Source organism: Labrus bergylta, chromosome 13 (assembly GCF_963930695.1).
Source record: "Labrus bergylta chromosome 13, fLabBer1.1, whole genome shotgun sequence".
NCBI classification, from domain to species: Eukaryota; Metazoa; Chordata; class Actinopteri; order Labriformes; family Labridae; genus Labrus; species Labrus bergylta.
The window spans coordinates 8,995,205-9,017,400 of NC_089207.1; the positions used below are offsets into that span (position 1 = coordinate 8,995,205).

Sequence of the window (22,196 nt, forward strand, 5' to 3'; positions counted from 1 at the left end):
TTCTACCGAATTCAGGTTCAGGGAGAGGAAAAAGATGTCAAGGTAATGTTACCTCCTGTAGGTGAATGAATACACAAAGGGATGTGTGTGTATGTGTAGCGTCCATTCATCATGTCTTTACTAAAACTTGCACTCGCATCACATCTTCTGAGCTCCCTTACACTCCTATTGACATTAGATAGGAGGGCTTGAGGGTCAGATCACAGAAAGCAAAGAGTATTTGAAGGATGTGCACAGGGGGCATCAGGTGTATAGGTCACTGAAAGGGAGAAGAAGAGTCTTTTTTTCCCTCTGAGGATAAGATACATCTGCAGCACATGTTCCTCACAACAGACGCTCCTTTCAGCAGTGTTTTAGGGGAACGCCGAAGTAGAGGGGCAGGGGAGGGAAAGTGCGGTGAAGTGCGAAAAACCCAGGCAGAGGCCGAGATCCTCAAAAGGAGCTCTAATGGAGCTTGAAATCCAGGTGGGGTACATGAAAGAGGGCCAGGTAGCGCGGCAAAGCTTTGAAGAAGTTTTGTTATACGATAGTGTGTCCAATAAGGAGAAAGAATAATGTTTACAGACCCGGCTGGCCAAGTATCCAGATGATGCGTTTCTCTTTTTTGGGGGAGGGGATGATGGCAGCACGGTTCGCTGCTTATCTCTATCAAGCAGACGTTTGGCCTCTGGTCTTCCATCACTTCACTTCCTTGTTAACAGGCCGCACGGTAACCGAGCACCACGCGACTCTCAACAGTGGACTACCGGCCACCCGATGAAGGACACCTCCTCTTCTTTGATGTTTTAAAGTAAGTCGTGAGAGGCAGACGGGGATGATGAGACAAATGATTTTCCATTCATCAACCGGATGGCGAGGATTGATTTTAGGAGCCACACAGGTGAATCTCATTTCCTCTTTGGCTTAATGCAACGTTTCAATTTACTCCAGCTCTATATCCACCTGGTTGAGAAAGTAATAGATTTTTGTATAATAAATAATTCAGATGATTATGATTAAGCAGCAGCCCCTTATTGTGCGAGCGAGTCTCCGCGTCGGTCTCGTGGCCAGCGTGTTTCTCGACACTCCGACGGTGACGACGGAGCCCTGAGAGTCGCCTGTCTCCGTTTCTGCCAGGACATTAATCACTGTCACACTCCGCTCTTATTCTGTCTGCCACAGTCTGAAACAGACCCTCCAGCCCCCGCCGGTAACCACTTCTATCGCCATAGTAACCAAAGCAGACAGCGAACCAAACTCAGCAGTGCTGTAGTGGGCCACAAAAAAAAAAGTGTTTACTACTGAACATTTGAAGCTTGAGGGGCCGAACATTTAATGTATCATACTTTCTCTATTCATCAGACCTGTCACTGTTGACAGACAGAGTAACCTTTTGTTTTAGGCAGCCCCCAAAAGTGGACCAAATGTTGATCGATAGAAACAGTCCAAGGCGGCCAAGTTTGTATTGATCTTTTAGTCACAGAAAAAGAAGCCTCAAACTCCATTATGGAGCTGCACCTCGTCTGTTGTAGTCCTTCTGGTCGAGTTTTCCTCCTTAATACAGTTGGCCTTGTTGGTAATAAGTATTATAGAAGGTTTGTAACAGGAAGTGATTCTCTGTGTGTTTGCAAGAAAGGTACAAAGGTGTACCGTGAACACAGTCAATAAATCTCCTGTTAATCTCCAGTTAACTAGCTACAAGCTAGGCTAAAGCCAAAAGAATCAGCCCATGAAAACCAGAGGTCCCACAACAATAATTGTTGAACTGAAGCTGGGTAGAGTTGATTTTAAGCGGTTATTCCATAATTGTTAAGTCTCCAAGCTTGTTTCTCTCTCTTCTGTAACTAGCATTGTTGTTGAAAGGCAGCTGGCTAAAGCTTGCACTTGCAATATAAATGTAATTTTAAAAGCTCATGATTGGTAATTCTCTGTAATGAAGCACAGTCTTTTACCTAGCATCTTCTTTTTCAGCTCAAATTCATATTTTTTCCTGATGCAACATAATTATTAAGATAATTTCAAATACACTTTGCCATGGTTTATCTAACACTAATATGTGCCCCCAGCCCGTTTACAAACCCCCAATTTATGAGAAAAGTCCATCCTCTCCGTTTTTTGGCTGCTCTACTTTTCAGAAAATGTGTGCTCAAACAGGCTGTTTGGAGATTTTCCCTTCATGACATCACAAAGGGCAGTAACCCCTCCCACAGGTGGGTGACACTCCCACAGCTAGGTGTTTAGTTCTTCCCTCTGAGTCTGACTTTTCACCATAAACAATAGTGCATGGAGCAAGAAAGCCCGAGCCACATCCCTTCCAGAGAGGGGGCGTGGTCAGACACAGCTCATTTACATTTAAAGCAACAGACACAGAAACAGCCTGTTCTGAGCAGGGCTTAAATAGAGGGGTTTATAGGCATGATCAAATACAGGATCAGAGTGGATTTAGAACAATCTGAAACTTCATAGACATGTTTTGGGGAGCTCTGAGACGTATTGAAACTTGTTGAAAAGGAGTATTATATGTGACCTTTAAATTATGTCATGAAGGGGAGCTGGTTTTGCTCAGTTTATAGAAAAGGCCCAAAAGAAGTACAAAGGTTATAGCCCTCGTCCTACTGTTCACAGGTAAGACTCCTTATCCTGTAGCTGTTTGGTGCCTGACTTCCCCCAATCTCTACATGTCATCGCCCAAAGGATTCAGTCAGTTGTTGCGCTACTATGATTGGTATTCAATGGTTAATCTCCACACAAAACATTAAAATTATGACCTGAAACATGTTCTGAAGAGTCAACACTCATTAATGTTCATTTCATGGACACATGGTTGTGTTTGTTCACCCTGTTCAGCAATCATTTTCTAATGAGCTTTTCTAAAGCTACACTTGTAGCACCATCACACGCAACATGAATCACAAGATCAGTCACTTTAGCAGAGAAAAATTCCAGTCTGTCTGTTGGCTCACAACCAAGAGATTTCTGGCAAGAGCTAAACAAAAGGTCAAAAATATGGAGCTGAATAATTTCTCCTGAATGTCTGGTGGGTTAAGCTGGAGTAAAGCTAGGTGCTCATTGCTACCCAGGTCAAATAGGAGAAGCTATTAAAAGCAGACACTGAATATTAGTCTGCTCTCCTCGGCTGGAGATGTTTTGGTGTCTGAGAGGTAAAACAGGCCTAAAGCTGCCACAGAAAATAATATGTTGTCTGTGTTATTGCTTCCCTTCGTCACTCATTCCACACACGTACACTTTCTTGACAAAGAAATGTGACCAGACGCATTGAAAGGATATAGTTTTAAGAAATCATCGCTGGTGATTATTTCTGCATTGAGATGAATGAAACACATATTGCCAATGCCTTATGATGTTATCAAGTCGGAGTGATAGCCTGTTTTACCTTGAGAGTACAGAATATATTGAATGCACCAAACATCAGGCAACAAAGGTTTTTTTTTTCCTTTGCAGGCTTCATTGTGTAACCGAGGAGAAGTGTAATTATCCGACAAGCAGGCTATGTGTCTCCGGGTCAGGGCCAGTAATAATAACACATGCAGCACAAAGCAGCATATCGAGGCTCGGATTGGAATAAGGAAAGATGAACTTGTCACAGAGAAGAAAACAAGAAAATAAAGAAGATTCAAGAACGATAAAGTAACTGTCAAAAAAAGACAGAAAAACAGCCTGCAATGTGTTTGTGTGTCTGTGTGACAGTGCAGCTGTCACTGGACCTGCTCATGTTGTGTTCCTCAGCAGCTCAGAAACTATTTGTGATTTATCCGTCTGATCTGATGTTTACGCTACGGTGACATGAAACTGGGACGGCGGCTGTCTGGTTGAATGAGATTGAGACAATTGGAAAAGACTTGAGGGGGAAATTTTCCATGAAATACTCAAAGAAAAAGGCCATAGTCAAGTCCTCCACTCTAAATAATCTCTAATAGTTCTGACTTGACAATCCCCAATTTTATTCTAATAGCAATATGAACATGCACCATGAACACATGAACGGACTACCTGTACGCGACGAGTAAGAAACACACAACTTTAAAGGTTTCTCAACAGCTGATGTCTTGCTCTGATCAAGTGGCCAAGACTCATACTTGGTTGTTGGCCACTTGAAACAAACAAATCAAGGGATATTGATAAGTGTGGAGCTGTTTGCTAATCCATACCTACAGTTTGCACATCTGCATGAATTTGTGTAAAGTCTTGCAAACTGAACTGTGGGCATGGTTTTATAAACCTTTCATAAATCCAAACCAAGATTAGTCACCAAAACCTTAACTTCCTTACATTACTTTAATAATAGTTTGAAATTAATTGTTTGAAATATATATAAATGAAATTAATTCACTAAACTATCAAGAAATGGACCAGAAACGAAATACCAGGCACCAATAGGGCTTCCTTAAAATACTGAAACATTAATCAATACTTAAGTGAATGTAGAAAATTCCCCAGACACACGTTGTTAGGTCTAGCCTCAATGCAAACTGTTTGATTCAGTGATGATTTTGTTTAGTGGAAATGTCTGTGGAACAGCCGAAGAGACGCTGGGACAAATCGATTACGAGTCCAGGAAACGTGGACTGGCTTTGACGGGAATGAGCTGAGATAGTGTTCTCTCTCCAGTCGCCCTCTTCTCTCCAGTGGATTTAGCCAATGAAAGACAAATGCTCTCATCCTATTTAATGCTGGATATCATTAAGCTCATACTGCAAATCACAAGCCGACATGTGGTTGTCCAATTACACACGCTGCGGCTATGGAGAGTTGTGGTGTAACGGAGAAAAGCGGAGACCAGCTGCCTGCTATCGCTAACTGCTGATTTCCTGACCATTACTGCAAATGTAGAATGCGAGGAAGGCAGGCAGTCACACACACGCACACACGGACACAACACATGGACACACAAAATAAACAAGCAGAGACAGTCGCACATGCCAGACGGCTGAGCGGCAGACGTGCATGTGCCGTGCTTTCTAATGAGACAGTTATACGACCCATCACAGGCAGTTAATCAAAGTCTGATGCTGGAAGCTAACCAATGTTAATAAAACTTTAAGTAAACATGTCAGGATTTTCTTTGGCTAATAGCCTCCAAACTCACTACAGCTACTGTTTAGATGACACACAGAATCGTGGCAGCTCCCTAAAATGCAAAATAATATCAAACACAATGGAATAAATTGTTAAAAACGTACTGTGAAATCAACTTTTCCTTGACAGTGCGTAAATACATAGCTCGATGAATACCACTGGGGTTTCCAATGTGTCTTGTTTGGAGGGCTCACTACAAAACCTATTACTTCAGTGAGCACAGGCTCGAGAAAGTATTTTAGCTCTCACCCTGTGAATCCATTTGGAAGAGATAGAACCATTTTAGAGGGAATGGCAGGGGAAAATGAGCCTTATTCCATTGCTGTAAGTAGTGCACAATGGGGCTTTGCAAAGTAAAATACCTGAAACTACAAGATCCTTGAGAGGAATGCTGATGAGTCAAAGCAAAGTAAGGGTCTGATTCGGATCCTTCAGAAAACTTTAACACTTAACACAGCGGTTTAATTGAGTACTATTACAAGAATTTCTGATTTCCTGAGTATAAGGTAGATACACCAACAAAGAATATGTCGACACAAGTTCCACGTGTATTTCAAAATATGATCTTAACATGCGTGTTTTGTGCTATGAGACACCTTTCTTGTGTCATGATTTAAGGGCTGCTGACAGTTTTAATCATTGCAACATTGAGGTTTGACTATATCTCAAGTTTTTTTTTTGCCAAATACCATTTTTTTTATTACTGGATGACAAAATGTTTAAAAGAACCTGAAAAAGTGAAAGAAGAAACATGATGAACAAAGGCGCTTCAACACCGACCTATGGTATGAAAACAATTTGAATCATCACACCTTAACCTACGCTGTGGCCTTCACAACCAACAGATCTCAACTTTCATACACAACGGCTGACTTTTTCAGACAGACAGCGTTCTGCCACGGCATCTTCAAAACACAAAATGAGGGACAATTTTTCAAATTAAGACAATGAGCATTATAGCTCCACTAGAGGCCTTTCTCTTCTTTGCAGTTTGAAAACCAGTTAATAAAGGATGTTTTAATCACCAGAACTAATACTTGCTCTAGCAAAAGAGAGTCATGGCACATAACAGCAAAGGACTCAGGTATAATGATGCATTAAGGGCCAGGGAAGTTTAACATAAAACGTTACAAAATGACATAATTCGAGAACTCTCCTGATCATGTGGATATAATATTGACACCAAAAACCAGCTCAGCGCCGGTAAATAGATGTTAAAATCGTGGTAGATCTCTAATGGGAAGCTAAATTAAAGTGCTTCTTAGAACTCTTTGAAGACTGAACATTTGTGAGACCTCTATGATAAAAGACCTCTCTAGTGTCTTAAAAAGCAAAAACAGACAACCTGAGAGCCCCTTCAGCTCTCAGGGCCAGTGGTTCAGAGAGGTATTAAAGAAGGGGAGCGAGGGACAATGTTCCCACCGTCCCCACAAAGGGCTCAACACCCATCTTCCAACCCCGTCCTCCGGGTCACATCAAGCCTTGAATGAGCTCCCTTCCTAAAGCTTCTGGGGGTTTCAGCCATGCGTCCAGAGCCATCAATGGGAATAGTGTTCCTCCCCCCACAATGGCCAAATCAACTGTGGGAGCACTTTCTCCTCCTCTTGCGCCCCTTTTATTCTCGCCCTGCTCAGACCTGAACAGAGGAGGAACGGGAGAGAAAAGGCACATGCCTTCACGTCCGCTTCGCACGCATACAAAGACAAAAATCAAATTGCTCAGACATGCACGCATGCGCACACGCAGGTATGACCGCATACTTGCTCACAATGCTCACACCTCATCTAATACCAAGAGGGATAACAATGAGAGAGTGTGAAAAGGAGGAAAAGGCTGAATAGTTGATGCTGTGAGGGAAAAACCTTCAGTTTAAAAGCTGCAGTTCAAATGACAAATAGACCAGGAATGCAGTGAAACTATATAAATATATTCTCAACTGATTTTCAAGAAGTCAGTAAAGTTCTTCAGATTATTACTGCAGTGTATAAGAAATGCCTTTGATAACACTTTAAATGTAGTATAGCAGGTAAGCACGCCAATCAATGCAACATTCCAGTACAGAAATTTATTAGCTTCCCAAAAAATTGACTTGTTTCTTCTTCTTTAACAAACAGGACCTTACATAGTAGAGCACGACCGATATTGGATTTTTGGGAGCGATACCGATATAAGGAAGAGAAACAAATCTGCCGATATCTTTTTTTTTTTTTAGATCTATGAAATCTGTAGAGATAGATGTACATTTACACGTTTATTGCGTTGATCCTTCAAATGCAGTTATCAAACACTTGTGGAAAAGATATACAATACAACGAAGACAAGATGGTCACTCAACTGGAAAAGTAACATGGCATGTACGTGCATCAACGCTCGACACTCTGGAGAGTGATAATGCTTGTTGTAATCCATAACGGAAATTCTGATGGTGACAGAGTACTGCTAGTGTAATACACTGAAACTACAATGAAATGCTATTTGACTGGTGAATAAAACTAGTAATATGAGCGAATGTCTGCGATAAAATAAGGGGATATTGATGGTCACTGGATAAGCTAATATCCGCCGATTAATCAGTTTGGCTACTACAGCAATGAAAAATATTATGGCTCTAATCAGCTACTCATGGAAATTGTTGTTTCAGATATATTATCAAAGAAAGCAAACTAAAGCAGTAAGTTGTGAACTTAGTGGGTAACGCTAGTCTAAGCTAGCGAGTGAAATGTCAGAGATGTGCATTTTTCCAGGACAAAGGTACTGTTTTAATATGTAGGTAGAAGTATAAAATATGTAGAAATGTAGAAGTATAACATAAAGGACTTTCCGTAAAAAAGGGTAGATTCCGCCCTTCAGGACATGGAAAGCTGCCGCTAATGTTATCTTAACCTGTTGTTAGCTTGTTTTTAGGTTCCGAAGCTTTTAGTAAGCTAACCCCAGGCCAAAAAAGACTTGAATACTGGCAAACGCAAGGGTAAGGAATTCATTCCATAAAAATAGACAAACATTGTATATTTTATACAGCAATAATTTGAAAGGGATGCTAGATAACATCAAATACCCTAATCTAGGTATCTGACTCAGTATCAGATGGAAGAAAATTGCATCGGCGCATCTCAAGCAGTTAGCTAGTCCAAGCTTCATAATTGCCAGTTTTTATTAGATTAATTGTTTTTCTTTAAGCTTTGTGTCTGTAAATTGAAGAACAAATTGTCGATTAAAAGTGCTCGGAGAGTCGGAGACCAACTTCATGTTATGACGTCCAGTTTACATTCACTCAAAACAAAGGAAAGCAATAAACCCCCACATTAGCAGCTGGAAACAACAAGTGTTTGAAAATAGAGCACATGGTACATGCCCTGAATAATAAATTATTGTATTTGTTGAGCAAGATTAAACACTATAGAAGAATAATGTATTTTCTGGAACAGTTTTCACTCCAGCTTGTTATTCCTGCTTGACAGCCTGCTTGTCCTTTTCATCCCTATTCACCGTGTTTATAAAGGTGTGGTAACAACAGCACAGGGAAGGGGCGGGCAAACAATGATGATAACGTTCCAGAGACAAATTAAGACTGTTTGGGTGGCATTGAACATTAATTAGCAGGGTTGCAGACAGAGCGCCGACAACAGAGACACTGCAGCGGTATTGGATTTCACACGCGAGGATTGGTTGTGCGTCGAGGCAGAGGAAGGCCAGGTTACAGTCAGACACAACGACACTGTGCATGAAGGCCACGCCAAGTGCACTCTGCATTCAGAAACAATGAGATCCTGGGAGGGCTGAGGGGACCCAGACAGACATCGTGGAATTATTCATTTCCACCCACCAGCTCAGACTGCAACACGCAGACCGCCGGCCTCCCTCCGCTGACTCCAGCTCAAGCTGTCTGGTTATCACAAGCACATTCTCCCTCTAACACACCCTGTCAGAAAACAAAAGAGTGAGCCCAAGTCTGAGGCTGACTCTCGTTAGGGTGCTCTGTGGCAGAAAAGCAAAGTTTATCCGTCAAGCCTGTTGCTGATTCCATCTGTTAGCTAGACTTGAGTATTGGTTGATAATGATTTACATTGAGTGCTTCAGTTGTAATAACCCCGCTTGTATACATTTTCAGTGTGAGGGAGTAGAACATGGTATTTTAAATTTTCACAAATAAAAAAATGAAAAGCTTTGAGGGCTAAGCTGTGAAACCCCATGACCGAGATCAAATGCAATCAACTGATTTCAGGTCAACTTGTTCATCCAGCAGATGGCTGCTTTTTTTGGACTGCCCTTGTTTCTTAATCAAATAGTGTAAAGCCCAAATAAATCTATTTGAATATGACGAAGTAACACTGGAAAACCTGGAAAAGTCCAAAGAATGTCAATCCATATGGAAGGCACTTTACATAGTATTGGTTGAACAGCTGATTGCTGATATTTTTTGCACCGCCATGTTGGGAGTCATCGCACAATAATTGAAATCAGTTCTTCTTTGCTGCGTTACAATAACCGGTGCTAAAAGCAGCCATAACTTGTGTTTTTGCGTTGCATGCTTCTTTCTAGGAAGATGAGAACAAGTATATCTTTAAGAGGACTCATTCATTTTGGTGTAAGATATTTGCAATGACTGCCAATACATGCTGCATTTTAGGCGATATCAGAAGTAGAATATTCTTCAATCAATCCTTTCTGGGCTACTTTATGTTTTTATGTTCAGGCCAGTTACAAACCTTAAAGCCAAAGTGAACACCTTGTGCGTCTCAGTGCCTTATCTAACTCTCCGTCTCCTGCAGATGACTGTAAAGATTCAACAGCGGACCTGATAAAGGTGGACTGGCTTTGTCTCTAAAGGACTCAAGGTCGTAGATTTACGAAATCTCAACCTACATTCCTCTTATTAGGAACCGTACTACATGGCTTCACACTACTCTAGCCTGATTCAGACAAGCATGATATCTCTATTAATATTGCAGAGTCAAACATGCCTTCAAAATGTGAAAACGTCGGGTGGCATTACCTTGAATACATCTGCATTGTTAATCTTTATTCTCTCAGTATGAGAGTAATACCTCTGCCTAAGACAACTAGATCTCCAGAAAATGTTTCATCACAGCTCCAGTTTTCAATCACAGGAGGCAATCCTGTATCAGAACAACTCTTATTTCATTTCAAGTAACACAAGGAATGCTGCTTCCAATAATGTGTGTGACTGGTAAATATCATTTTTGTCAACACTGTGTGACAGTGAAGGTTTAGACCATATCTGCAAACACAAGCTGTGACTTCAAATCTGGCATTATATTTACCCAACATAGAGCAACAGACACTACAATGCCGCTGCTGTGTTCAGAGCTCATAGAGCCACATTGAGGAAGCATCTCTCATGTGTGTCTCTTCAACTCTCCTTGAAACTTCTTCACAGAAAACGCTGTATGTTTTCTGCTCTCTCCGCATGCCCACAGCTTTGTTTTTTCCTCACTGTGTCCTGACCTAATTACCATGTGAATCCTTGCTCAAGAAGGCCACTTTAAAAGTCCACAATCTCCCTCCGCTTCGCTTTGGCGTGCCAGGCTCGGGGAGTGTGGAAAAGAGAGCAAATCAAGATCAACGGTCGGCAGAGCATGTCTCAGCTATTGCCACTCACTGCCTCGCAGCACTTCTCAGAGCATACTTCCTGGGCTTTTAAAGCAAGGAAATGCATATTTGTCAAGGCTGCTTTCAAGAAAGAGCAAGACGTGTTACAGTGCATATATAAACTGATATAAGGGTTCATGTACGTGTCTGCAAACATCTCAGAGTGCTTGTTTGACGTGCATGAAAAGCCAAACAGCTGAACGACAGACTAAAAGCAGAAACATCATGCAGCTGGAGCTGTCACTTTTACCTTCCTTTATCAAGAAAAAAAACTGCACTTTGCAATGAAAAAAAAAAAAACGTCAACTCTTGGAGAACACTTTGCTTTTCCTTAAGATGCATTTTCTATGTTCATACGCCTTGAAATATGTGTAAGTGTAGCTGTATGATGTGTGTTTCTCTGACCAGTTTTACCTATCAGTTTATCTCTTTAGTCACACAAACATCAACACTCTCACAAGTGTTACGCTCAGACTGCATTGAAAATGGTATATTGCTTTTCTTTTTCTTGGAGAAGTCATATCTAATGGAGGAGAGGACGGATCAAATTCTCGACACATTAAACTTTCATATCTGTTTGTCTCTGCTCACATGATGCCCGACGACATGAATAATCCACACGGCACATATTTTAAATATGTGTCATTAAAAATTTGATGAAGACATGGCTAGCTCATCCACTCCACACACACCTACCACATTTCTTCGTGAAAATGAAATATTTATGTAGACATCAGACACCACAGAGATACAGTACTCTGCATAACAACCGAAAAACTGTAACTACAAGGACATAAAGGAAAGACGGATGAATGAAAAGTGAACATAGAGGTGGTCTTAAAGGAGTTTTGGGGTCCTCCATCTAGTTAATGTTTTGTTTCAGATCTCTGCTGCTCTGGTCCCTGCCCACCCTCCTCACCAGGACCTGTCAAGAGCCCTCATAAGTTCATCAAAGATGAAAACCTGTTTTCCATTTGAAAAGAGCGACCCAGGACACTAAAACAGCTCTTCATATTACAAAAGCCTTAATCATCCATAAGACAAGCATGTGGGCCTGACAAAAACCTGTATGAATATATGAATATCAATCAAAACGCAGGGGAGTGAGGGGTATGGGACTTTCACACGTGTTGATTAATGAACTAAATAAATACAGGAGTTGTGCCAAATGCTGTTTTGAATTCCAGATGGGAGAATGAAGTTGTTTGGATATTAAACTGGGCTGCATTAATCAGGATGGTGAGCAATAATGAGTCTACAGAGAGGGCTAAAACTGCAGACTACTCATATTACCATCAATAATTATAGTTATGAAATGATTCAGGGACAGCCATGTAAATAGTTTCTGGGTTTTTTTTTGTTGTTGCATATTTTGAACAGAACAAAAGAGCTCAGCTCCAACTCAAACTTGTTGTCATCCGACACGTCTCCCACAGCAGCCATGCTCGGCTGCATTTGAGAGCCGTTTGAGTGTTAATGAATAATACAGAGCCCTTCATTGATGCTGTTGAACCTCTGAGGCTCAATAAAAAGCTACAGATGAGAAAAGAGTGCAGCTCTAAAACAGCTTCTAAAAGCCCCCGCGGTGGTGAAAAATAGCTTTCAAGTGAATAAGTTGTTTGATTAATTAAGTCGAGTGAAAGAGATATTTTAAACCTTTAGCTTTTTTAAACACCAGTTATGGAATAAACGTCTGTGGAAGCTGTTCTTGTTAAACCACTCGCAGATAAAAGCTTGTTCAGAAGTGCTTGACATTTTATCAACTGAGCAAATCACACCAGCAACAAGCACATTGGTCCCTGCTTGTTTCCATTTGTCCAAGCTTTCATAAGTGCAGCACAAGCTGGTCTGCAGAATATCTCTCCGAGTTCACTTGTGGAGGACACAGCACAAAGACAGTCCAGCTCCTGGTGCAGCAAACATCACCTGGTGAGGTGTTCACACAGCTGCACAAAACTGCTCAACACTGCCCTCTGTTGTTGTACAACAACACAACCCTTTCTCCTGATACAACAATGCATTTTTAAGAACAATCAACTTAAAAAAGCATGCGAGAGGAAAATGTCCTATTTTCCACCTTGGAAACTACATTTCTTTATCCAACACTCCAACTCTGAGAAGTTCTCTGCAAGACTCTTATCCTTCTTTACAATTCAAAATAACACAGAACTGGGTTGTCTGTCTTGCATGTATCGCGGAGAAATTGAGAAGCATTTCATCCGAGTGACAAGCTCTTGAATAATGACTTTCTGAGCTGGTTTCAGCGTTCTCGTGCGGAATTAGTCCCACGAACATTTGAAGGATTTGGAGAGAATAAAAGGATGTAGGACACTTGCACTCGGTGTGTGCGTAAAGGCTGCATATTCCGCGCGTAAAAGCCAATTTGTTAATTGGAATTGATCAGCAATGAGGTCATCGTTAGCAGCATTAAGTCGGTTTTTTTTGTTTTGTTTTTTAAAAGCAAAGTTGGGAAGGGTGCATTTAGATGTTTAATCTTGCACGAGCTATTTGTGGTATAAACTAGTCAGCGACGTCTGAGTTGAGACAATTTGAAGAAAGAAAAATACAACATAAACGCACAGCACTGAGGGAATCGACTAACATTAATTGATCTCAGTGATAAAGAAGTTTCTCTTGAGGATTTTTTTTTAAGTTGACATCTCGCCTGGATATGCACCACAGAGCAGCGTGCAGAACAAAGTAAGTTTGAGACAGCGCTAATGTGGCAGGCACAGGCAGCTCCTGCAGCCCACAAATGGTCCTCTGATCCTGGGATGAAACGTGAGTGGAAAGTAAAACTGGCATGGCATAAAGGAGCTGCAAACTGCTCTGAATAACACATGCTATCAACGGGAAAATCGCCTCGCCTGAGGCAGACAAAAGTGGGCAAAAGCGCAGGGAAGTGTTACAATAAAATAAAGAAGACACATTGCACAAAACCCAGCCTGATGGAAGAATGGTCCACGGAAAAACGGAACCCACAGCTCAGCGTGGCTGAAGAAAGCACGAGTAGCCAATCCATTAGTGATGGAGGGTGATTTTCGTTAATTTATCAAGTTAAAGGAGGCTATAGTGTTGTTTGCCTCCGGTTTAAAAATACAGCACCCTAATCACACTCGACCCACGTCCATTTCGCCTTTAACAACAAATCCAAAGCCGGATTCAAGCTTGAAGCTGATGCACAACACATCTCAAAAAGTGCTTTTGTTTCGTAATTTCATGTATTTTTTCCCCAAGAAAAGATGGAAAAAAGTGGGTTTTTTTCTTACCTTCGAAGATGTTTTAATCCGAAAGTTGACAATAAAACCAGGCAGAGATGAGGAGAGAATCACACTCGCACTTTTAACAGTAGATACAGAAAAGAAACGGGTTCTAGTGTTGTGTCCTGAGCCACTGTGCGCGTCCCTCTCCCAGCGACCTGCAGCCAACAACTGCGCTCTCCCTCTCCTTGAGCGTCGGACGATACCACCGGGCTGAGGAGGAGGAGGGGGGACAGAAGGGGTGGGGGGGGGTGATCGGTAAGCAAAGATGGGGCCGATTTGCAAGCGCAGTGGGAAAGAAGCATGGAAACCCTCCAGAGAGCTGGAAGAGTGTCGCAACCGCGGTTTCCGAGCAGAGCGAAAAGCAGACAGTGTTTGAGAGTGAATCACAGCGTGCAGCTCAGAGACAGAGAGGCTTCTGGGAAAGGTTTGTCCCGCGCGTCGTTGCCTGGGACTCCACGGTACCTGCTGCGGTGTGTGCGGGGTGCACACGGGTTACCTGGCAATTTATTCCCCTTTGGGAAGCGAAGTGTTTTTCATGCGCTGCTGTTTTGATCATAGAAGACAAAAGAACTCAGACAAGTGTGGCCACATATTGCCATGAGACCTAGTTCAGTCCTTTGGCTTCTGTTCTACAGGCCTATTTGGTCAGACAGGTGTAGGGAAAATGGTACAAGCCAAACCCCATTAAAATATACTGCTTTTCCCAGTGCAGGCGTGCCTAGTATTTGCCCCCTGACTGGTCTGAGGAAGGAGGAATTAGAAATGAGTTAAGCAAATGGTAACAAACAATCCACGTAAACAAACCAAATAACTGCTAATTTACTGTTTTTATCATTCTGATGCAGCAAAAACAAACTAACGGGGTTACTTTATTATTTTTGATTGACTAGTTTGATCCTACTCTGCTGTATTCTCAATCAGTGATCATCATTATTTAGGCTGGGGTGTCAGAAAGTGGACAAATAAACTGTAAAAAAAAAAGGCCTATACAACAAGCTCAAATCAGAAACTTGTTCTGCTTTTTGATAAGGTAAATTAGGTCATTGTTTTCTGTTGTATTCTATACTATTACATTTAATCTGTTATATTATGTCCTACGATATGTTCTAGTCTAGTAGGCTACCTATACCCTGTGGTAGAATTTATAGGGATGTTTAAATCATAAGCTTATTGGATATCAATCTATATGGGTCTATAAACTATACAAAAAAAAAACATTAATAGATAAAACAAGGTTAATCTGAATGAAGCCCACGTTTTGAATTCAACGCTTTGTCTCTGCCTTTTTCTAATGTAAATATAAAGTTTTCTTTTTTCTTTCTTTTTTTTTTTTAACATGCTGATTAGTTTATATTTTTGTGTTTGTTTTTATTTTGAATAAGTAGCCTAGTTGTCTAAATTAGAATTAAATGATTAAGTCCAAGTACTGTATTAAATCTGTGGAGCACATCATACAGCTATAATCAAACCTTATTCTTGGAAGGAAGGGAAGTGGAATTGATAAAGAGCTAATTAAGAGCCATTCATTCACAAGCCAATTTACTAATTAGACTCATGTTTAATTAATTGTCTTGCAGTACAACTGGCTGCGTTGTGCTGATTATAAAAAAAGCTCATGTTGACAATAGTAGGCTACTTACATTCAATGATATCCAAACAACATGACAGAAACAGCTAGGTTTGGAGGGGGCAGGTACGACGCCTCCCACTGAACATTCCTCAAAAACTACATTACCCAAGGAGCCTTGCGCCGTGCCCGAGAATCCGTGGAAAAAACCCGATTGCGCCTGCGTATCCAGACGTGGCAACGGCATCATGGCCTCTCGGAACCGATACGGGAGTCGGATGAGAGAGGCGACAATGTTCATGCTGGTGTTGCTGGTGAGTCAAAACGAACCTCTTGTGTGTGCTTTGTAAACTGTTCCGGGTTTTCTGCGTCATTCCCGGAGGTTGTTTGTGGACGTTTCATGAAGGAGCTCTGGAGAAACAGAATTTTTGAAATCGCTCCTCGCCGCGTCTCGTCTGCAGCCTGTACCGCCGTGCAGGAGGTAAAGTTGACAGCCCCTTGACTGAACTTGGGGCTCAGATGTGACTAGCTGGTTTGAAATGTGGGGTGGACTGCGGTTACTGTTGCGCAGGTAAAAGCTCTGAATGTGTCTCCGCATGTCTGCCTGCACAGAGCGGGGTTTCTTCCCCATGGTCGGCTGTGTAACACGGGGGTGACTCCCCTGTGTTTGAGCTCCTTGAACCGGAGAAATGAGCAAAATCAGAACCGTTAAGGTGACGTATTTCTCCACAGCCCCCCTCACCCCACACCCCACACCCCCACCTTATGTAGCTTCTGCTGTTTTACTTCAAATCTTACGTTATGGCGGGTTTATTGTTGTTGTTTTTTTTAAACCGCAGCAGGACTCAACTGTTCAGTCACTGGAGTTTGTAAATGGAATTGAAAGTTCAAAACTGACTTTCACAATGTTGCACATTCACAGGTGGGTGTGACCTATCAGTTAACAGTAACTATGCAGTTTATCTCAGAGGTGCCCTTTGGAAGTAGTGCAGAATCCTTTCAGGTCACATGACACAGTCAGAACTGAACTGGTTATGCAGCATTAAAACTAATCTTCAATGAATGGAAGTTGTTTTTGTATTAAGTGTAGGCCTGTAGTGAACTATTACATTAATTACAATTACCCAACTGGTAATGAAACATGTTTAGTCCTAAAATGCCTACTCATTTTTGCATGCTTACCCCCCCCCCCCGGAGCTCTCCATCATGCCTTAAGCTTCTTTCAGGAAGTGTTTTTTTTATTCCACTTCAGCTCTTGTGTGTTTGTAGTGCACAGACACTGAGTTTTCAGTTCTTCAGGTGGTCAGGGATGGGCAACTTTGGTCACAACAAGGGCCACATTCATTTAATTCTCACTGCCAGAGGGGCCAAATTAAACGATTACAGTCGATTATGTCTCAAATTTAACTCAACATATACCAGTGATCAGATATTATTATGGACATATTTCTGGTTTTCATGATTTCATGGCAGATTTCATCATGTTTTCTTCATGTTTCCAATTAATTGATGTGTAAAAAATTAACCTGAGGGCCACATTTAAGGTCGGAGCATGTGGCCCCCGGGCCCCCAGTTGCCCAACCCCTGTCTTAGGTCAAACTAGCTTGAAATATTTCTTGCAGTATGAGTATTTTACATGGGTTTGATAATCTCCGTGAAGAATTTGGAGGATGTAGTTCAATATCTTTTTGTCCACCTCCATCCTGGAGAGAAATGGAAGACCCTAGCTAACCTGGAAATATAAGAAGAATATATCAGAAAATGTCAAAAATGCAAGTCATCTGCAAATATATTGAAGATTCATGGTATGGAAACTAACACACGAGTGCATTCCTTTTAAGTCTTTAATCTTCTAATAATTCAATGTGTACAAAGTGTATCATGTATCACATTTCTGTGTGTAATGCTGATCCAGACCGTTTCCTGCTTCGCTTCCTGTATGGCAGCATACCTTGGCAAACATGGGTGGAACTTGGTTGTGTTTACACTGTAAGTAGATTGCTCTCTGTGTGCATTTGTAAGGTGGCACTATTTGATATGTTGGCAATGTGCCACAGCAAACGTGACCTGAAATGAAATCGTGACTGTGACATTAAAAGTGCTGACTCGTATGTTTTTACGTCCACAAGACCACAACTGATGTGCGCATATGTCTACATACTCCAGTGTTAGGATATCAATACTCACCTTGATTGCGTTAATACTCGTTTGTTCATGAAGTCCAAGATTGGAGTCTCCAACTGCCTCCTTGCCGGCCTTGCCTGGATGTTAAGTGTAATTGTTCTGCTGCAGGATAATCAAATAGGAGGATGTTTAAATAGCCTATAGCTGTCAGCATGTTATGGAGAGAAACACCCTCAAGTTAAAGGTTGAAGTTGGCAGCCATCTTTATTGTTGACTGAAATTGGGTCACACCTATAACGCAGTTGGCGATCCATTTACTCTTGCATATACGCTTCATCCGGCCCCAAACTGGCCTCTGCGTTTCATGTTTGCGCCACAGTTTCCACACCAGGCGTTGACTCGGAAGTCAAACAGCGTACACATGCATAGAAGAAAAGAAGACGGTATTTTGGCAATTGCTAGAGCGAGAACCAGGCAATCTTGGACGGACACAATTTATGTTGTGTCAGCTGAAGTAATACAAAATACCAACAATAAAACATTGATTTACATGGGTTGTTTAATATGTGACGTTAATGGGTCAACTGGGAGGAGGTCCAGTAGGAATTAGCTGAATGGCGGCATATCGCCACCTACCAGCAGAATCTGACATACTTGCATCAATAAATTGATTTTCACCCGTTGCATTTGTTCTGATACGACAGCTGCAGTCCAATTAAATGGCCTAATGGAGCTACAGTATCACCGTAGCTCAACTCGACTCTGCACGTAAACATACTGAATGTTTTCCTGCATTCGAGTCTTGATTGTTTATCAAACTCTCAGCTGTCACGAGAAAGACACAGTTCCTCCACATCGCCCATTGTTTCCCGATAATGGAGACCTTGTGGAGCTTTATCCCTAACATGATGGCAACATGTTGAATTACATGAGTCTGTAAGACAGACTACATTTTTGGCAGGCTGCCAAGTGCCAGCCTCGCTATAAGCCAAAGAAAGTGGACGAGGGAGGAAAAAACAACGGTAGATAAACGGGTGTTGCAATTCAATCATTTGCTGCAGCTTTAATTATGATACATCATTATTTCCACAATCCTGTGACAGATTTTGTCCTTATCACCAACCACTAGTCTGTGTGGGTTATATGAAGGTGATTCCACAAGGGGAGGGGATAAACCCACTGCAGCACTTTGTTAGAGGGCAGCTGTCTGGACGGTCGAGTCCTGCCTGTCAAAACAATTTAATCCAAACTCCCTTCAAATGCACACGCACACAAAATGAACTCTTTAATTCCACTGCCCGTGGCTGGCAAACTCAAATTGTCTCCCTGTCAATTATAAAATGTGTTTGTTTTTTCAGGCCAAAATAATCAATACTCTATGAGAGCCTACATGTTCTCTGTGACATTTTGTTTACAGATTCAAGAAATAAGCAAGGTTAGCTCTGATGGGGGGGGGCTGTTAGTCTTTATTGATTTGTCCCCTAAAAAACAGATTTTAGTGGCATTTGGTGCTCAGCAGGAATTTCAGGCCATGTGCACAAAAATACTGCAATTATCAACAAAAGAAAATAGGCCACTAGTTAACTGCTTGTTTTAAGAATAGACTGCTAGAGAAACTGCATCTAACTCCATATCTATGTCTACTTAAAGGAGATGAAAAAACAATATTGACATCATCAATGGGAATTGTTGACCATATATTTTATATGATACATTTATCAATAATAACCTTTACAGCTCTGGGCAATAACACTTTTTACAAGACTAATAGCTATTGTAAAAAAACACACTGCACATTTTAATTGACATATTTTGTGCGCCAGTAGATGCATTGCATTACAATAAATAACTGATCTACTTTCCCTATAGTCCTACACTAGATCCATCTAAAACCCCCAGTGGCAGATAGCTGACGCTTGTTAACATTTTACAAGACCAGAGTATTATACACATGCCTTTAACTCTGAGCTGCTGAGCCCATAGAAATACAGTAATCAGACCAATGTCAACACTCAGGATTAACATGAAGCTGTAGACTGAAACATAGAAAGCCATCCATCCAAATGAATTTTAGAAATACATCTACATATCAAGTTGCATTTGATAAGACTTCATTATCTTTGCACAGAAGGATTTTTGTTTGCCCCAACTGTTCAAACAAAAGAAGTTGATCCAAGACTGCAATTCAAATTTCAAACCAGTAAACTCCTGCTTAAAGAAACAACTGAACAACACTATGTGTCTATATACTGTATGCCATCTTCCACAATGTAACGTGAGCATATTAGTAGACATATCCTCTTCTTCCATCACCTATAAGCTTCCTTTAAAATTGTCCGGTCGACACACACCTGACTGGCTCATTAGTCAGACGAAAACTCAAGTGCTTGACTAACACTGCTTTGATTTGTGCTGATTCGGTAATGCTGCTGGAAGTGGATGCCATTCATTTAGCAGATTTGTCACAGCAGATGGAGGGTGTGGGTTGCAAGCAGGGGCTGGGTGCCCACAGCCCTGTTAGCGCCACATTTATTTACAGCAACACGATTGGACGTAACCTTTATGGCACATAAGGAAGGGGGGGAAGTACAGTATATGGCTGTAATGGATTTTCTCTAAGCAATGAGTCGTGCAGTCAGAAAAAGGCCAGTTCAACAGAGCCTTCACATGCATGCTGCTCAGTGGTGTAATAGATGGTTAACAAAATTCAAGTAGTTTTCAGCTGTCAGAATGGATTTTTTTTAGAGGTCACACCAAAGGCCAGTTGGCATTTAGACAGTTCACATAATGAGGGGTGGGGGAAAATCGCTAAATGTAAAAATCGAGATTCTTTTCTTCTGATATTTTAAATAGATTCATAACTTCCAAAAAATACTTATTTTTTTGGGCCAATCAGTCACTCCCTGCTAAGTGCTAAGGCTAGCTCTTTAACTCTGTAGAATGCCAAATGGAGCAACAAGAAATTCCAAAATCAAAACGTCCCATCAAAACGTTTTTCAACATTCCTGGAAAATCTTTCTCGGCCCATTTATTGACAGATAGCTTTGCATTTTTCACATTCCTGACTCAGGTCTTCTGCCTCTATGAAGGAATCCTGTAAAAAAAAAAAAAGTCTGATGGTAGAAAGGATTAAGATATTAATGAAGTAAGGGGCTCAACTACACACTCTAAAATCTGAATTTTCTTTTCTTTTTTTGCATTTCATGCAATTGAAAATGAATGAGCTTTTTTCATTGTTAACCTGTCAATCAGACACGTTATGGACCATTGTGGGCTTGATAACTTTGAATAGGCTCATGTTGTTAATTCATAATGAATGCATTGATACATAGAATTGAACTTTTACGTGCCAAGCTTACTCATTGGAGCTGCATCATGATAAAGAAATCAGATTCATTCTGACTAACCATGATGCACATATTCATGGATCTGCCTTTCCCACTTAGTGATGCTAATGAGGGTCAGTTATTAGATATTCAAGGGGGAAAAAGATCATCTCACACTCATTGTTATACATTATGCTACATATATGCATTTCACCCAGACACCATCAGTCCAGGATTTCAGTGGCAGTATTGGATGACCAAGACCTAAATAATATTGCTCAGATTAAAAAAAAAAAGTTTTTTATGAACAGGGAACAATGAACTCTTGTCCCCTGACTCAATGGAAATAGACTGTCATTACCATCACCAATGTAAGTAGTAAATGTGGGAATATGCTCGTGTTTTTTCTCATGCTGAACCCATCATGCACCTTCCAGTCCATTTTGCTCCATTGTGCAGGTTTTTTTGAATTATAAGAGCCTTAAATGGAACACAATATACAATGAGGCCCCAGAGCTGCAACCTATAAATAGCTTTGAATGTGTGGTTATGGAAAAATACTCAGCAGTGTCAAAAATCATGTAACACTGGATGGTATTAGCTTTTATACTTTTTTAAAAGTTGAAAACATTGAAGTATAAGACCTGGGCTAAAAGCAATGGACGCCTGTCCCCCTGTTACCAGAGGAAGTGTGTCACACCATCTTGTTCCGAAAATGCACGTTGTCTTAAGAGTGACAGCACTATGTGTGTCTTGCAACAGTTCAGTCGCCGTCAGAGACCTTTGGTGGGTGCCAAAGTGCACATTGTCGTTTCAGGAGAGAACTAGACAGCTGTTCAAGATGGCTGATAAATACAGAGCCTTGTTCTCTGATTTATCATCACTTGCAGTTCAAGTTGAAAAATGGCTTTTTACTGTAGGAGGTGGAGAAAGAAAAGGAACACCAACACTGAGCAGATAAAATCAGACGCCATGAAAATAAATTGGATTGTGTCAGCACAACTATTTTTTGTTATCAATTTATTTCTGTGGCTTCCTCCCGCTCATAACCTCAAAATTAACTCTTTATAAAGCTGCTCTGTTACTTCCCTGTTTTTTGTTTTGTTTTGTTTTTTTCAGCTGAGCGTGTTTGTGCTTTATTGTAATAAATCTCTAGCTTTAATCGTCAGCAGTGCCATAACGCTGCCTCTGAATGGACCTGTCTCTTAAGATGGTTTGTGAGGAAACTGT

At 41.1% G+C, this 22,196-nt stretch overlaps 2 protein-coding genes across 8 annotated transcripts in view; one reads left to right on the plus strand and one right to left on the minus strand.

Moving 5' to 3' along the window:
- sema5ba (sema domain, seven thrombospondin repeats (type 1 and type 1-like), transmembrane domain (TM) and short cytoplasmic domain, (semaphorin) 5Ba) overlaps positions 1–14,186 on the minus strand; it is a 182,480-nt gene extending 168,294 nt beyond the window's left edge. For 3 of the 7 annotated variants that reach the window (XM_065961973.1, XM_065961972.1, XM_029280655.2), the window contains exon 1: positions 13,956–14,177. The gene's annotated coding sequence lies outside the window, so the exon portion shown is untranslated. Of the gene's footprint in view, positions 1–13,955 lie in introns of all 7 variants that reach the window. The other 4 variants (XM_065961971.1, XM_065961970.1, XM_065961974.1 and 1 more) reach the window with 3 other exon arrangements.
- A 1,524-nt stretch (positions 14,187–15,710) lies between these two features.
- The window catches only part of pdia5 (protein disulfide isomerase family A, member 5), a 57,350-nt gene continuing 50,864 nt past the window's right edge, over positions 15,711–22,196 (plus strand). The window contains exon 1 of the mRNA XM_020651250.3: positions 15,711–15,830. Coding sequence (XP_020506906.1) covers positions 15,765–15,830 — 66 coding nt within the window. The 5' untranslated portion in view covers positions 15,711–15,764. The remainder of the gene's footprint in view (positions 15,831–22,196) is intronic.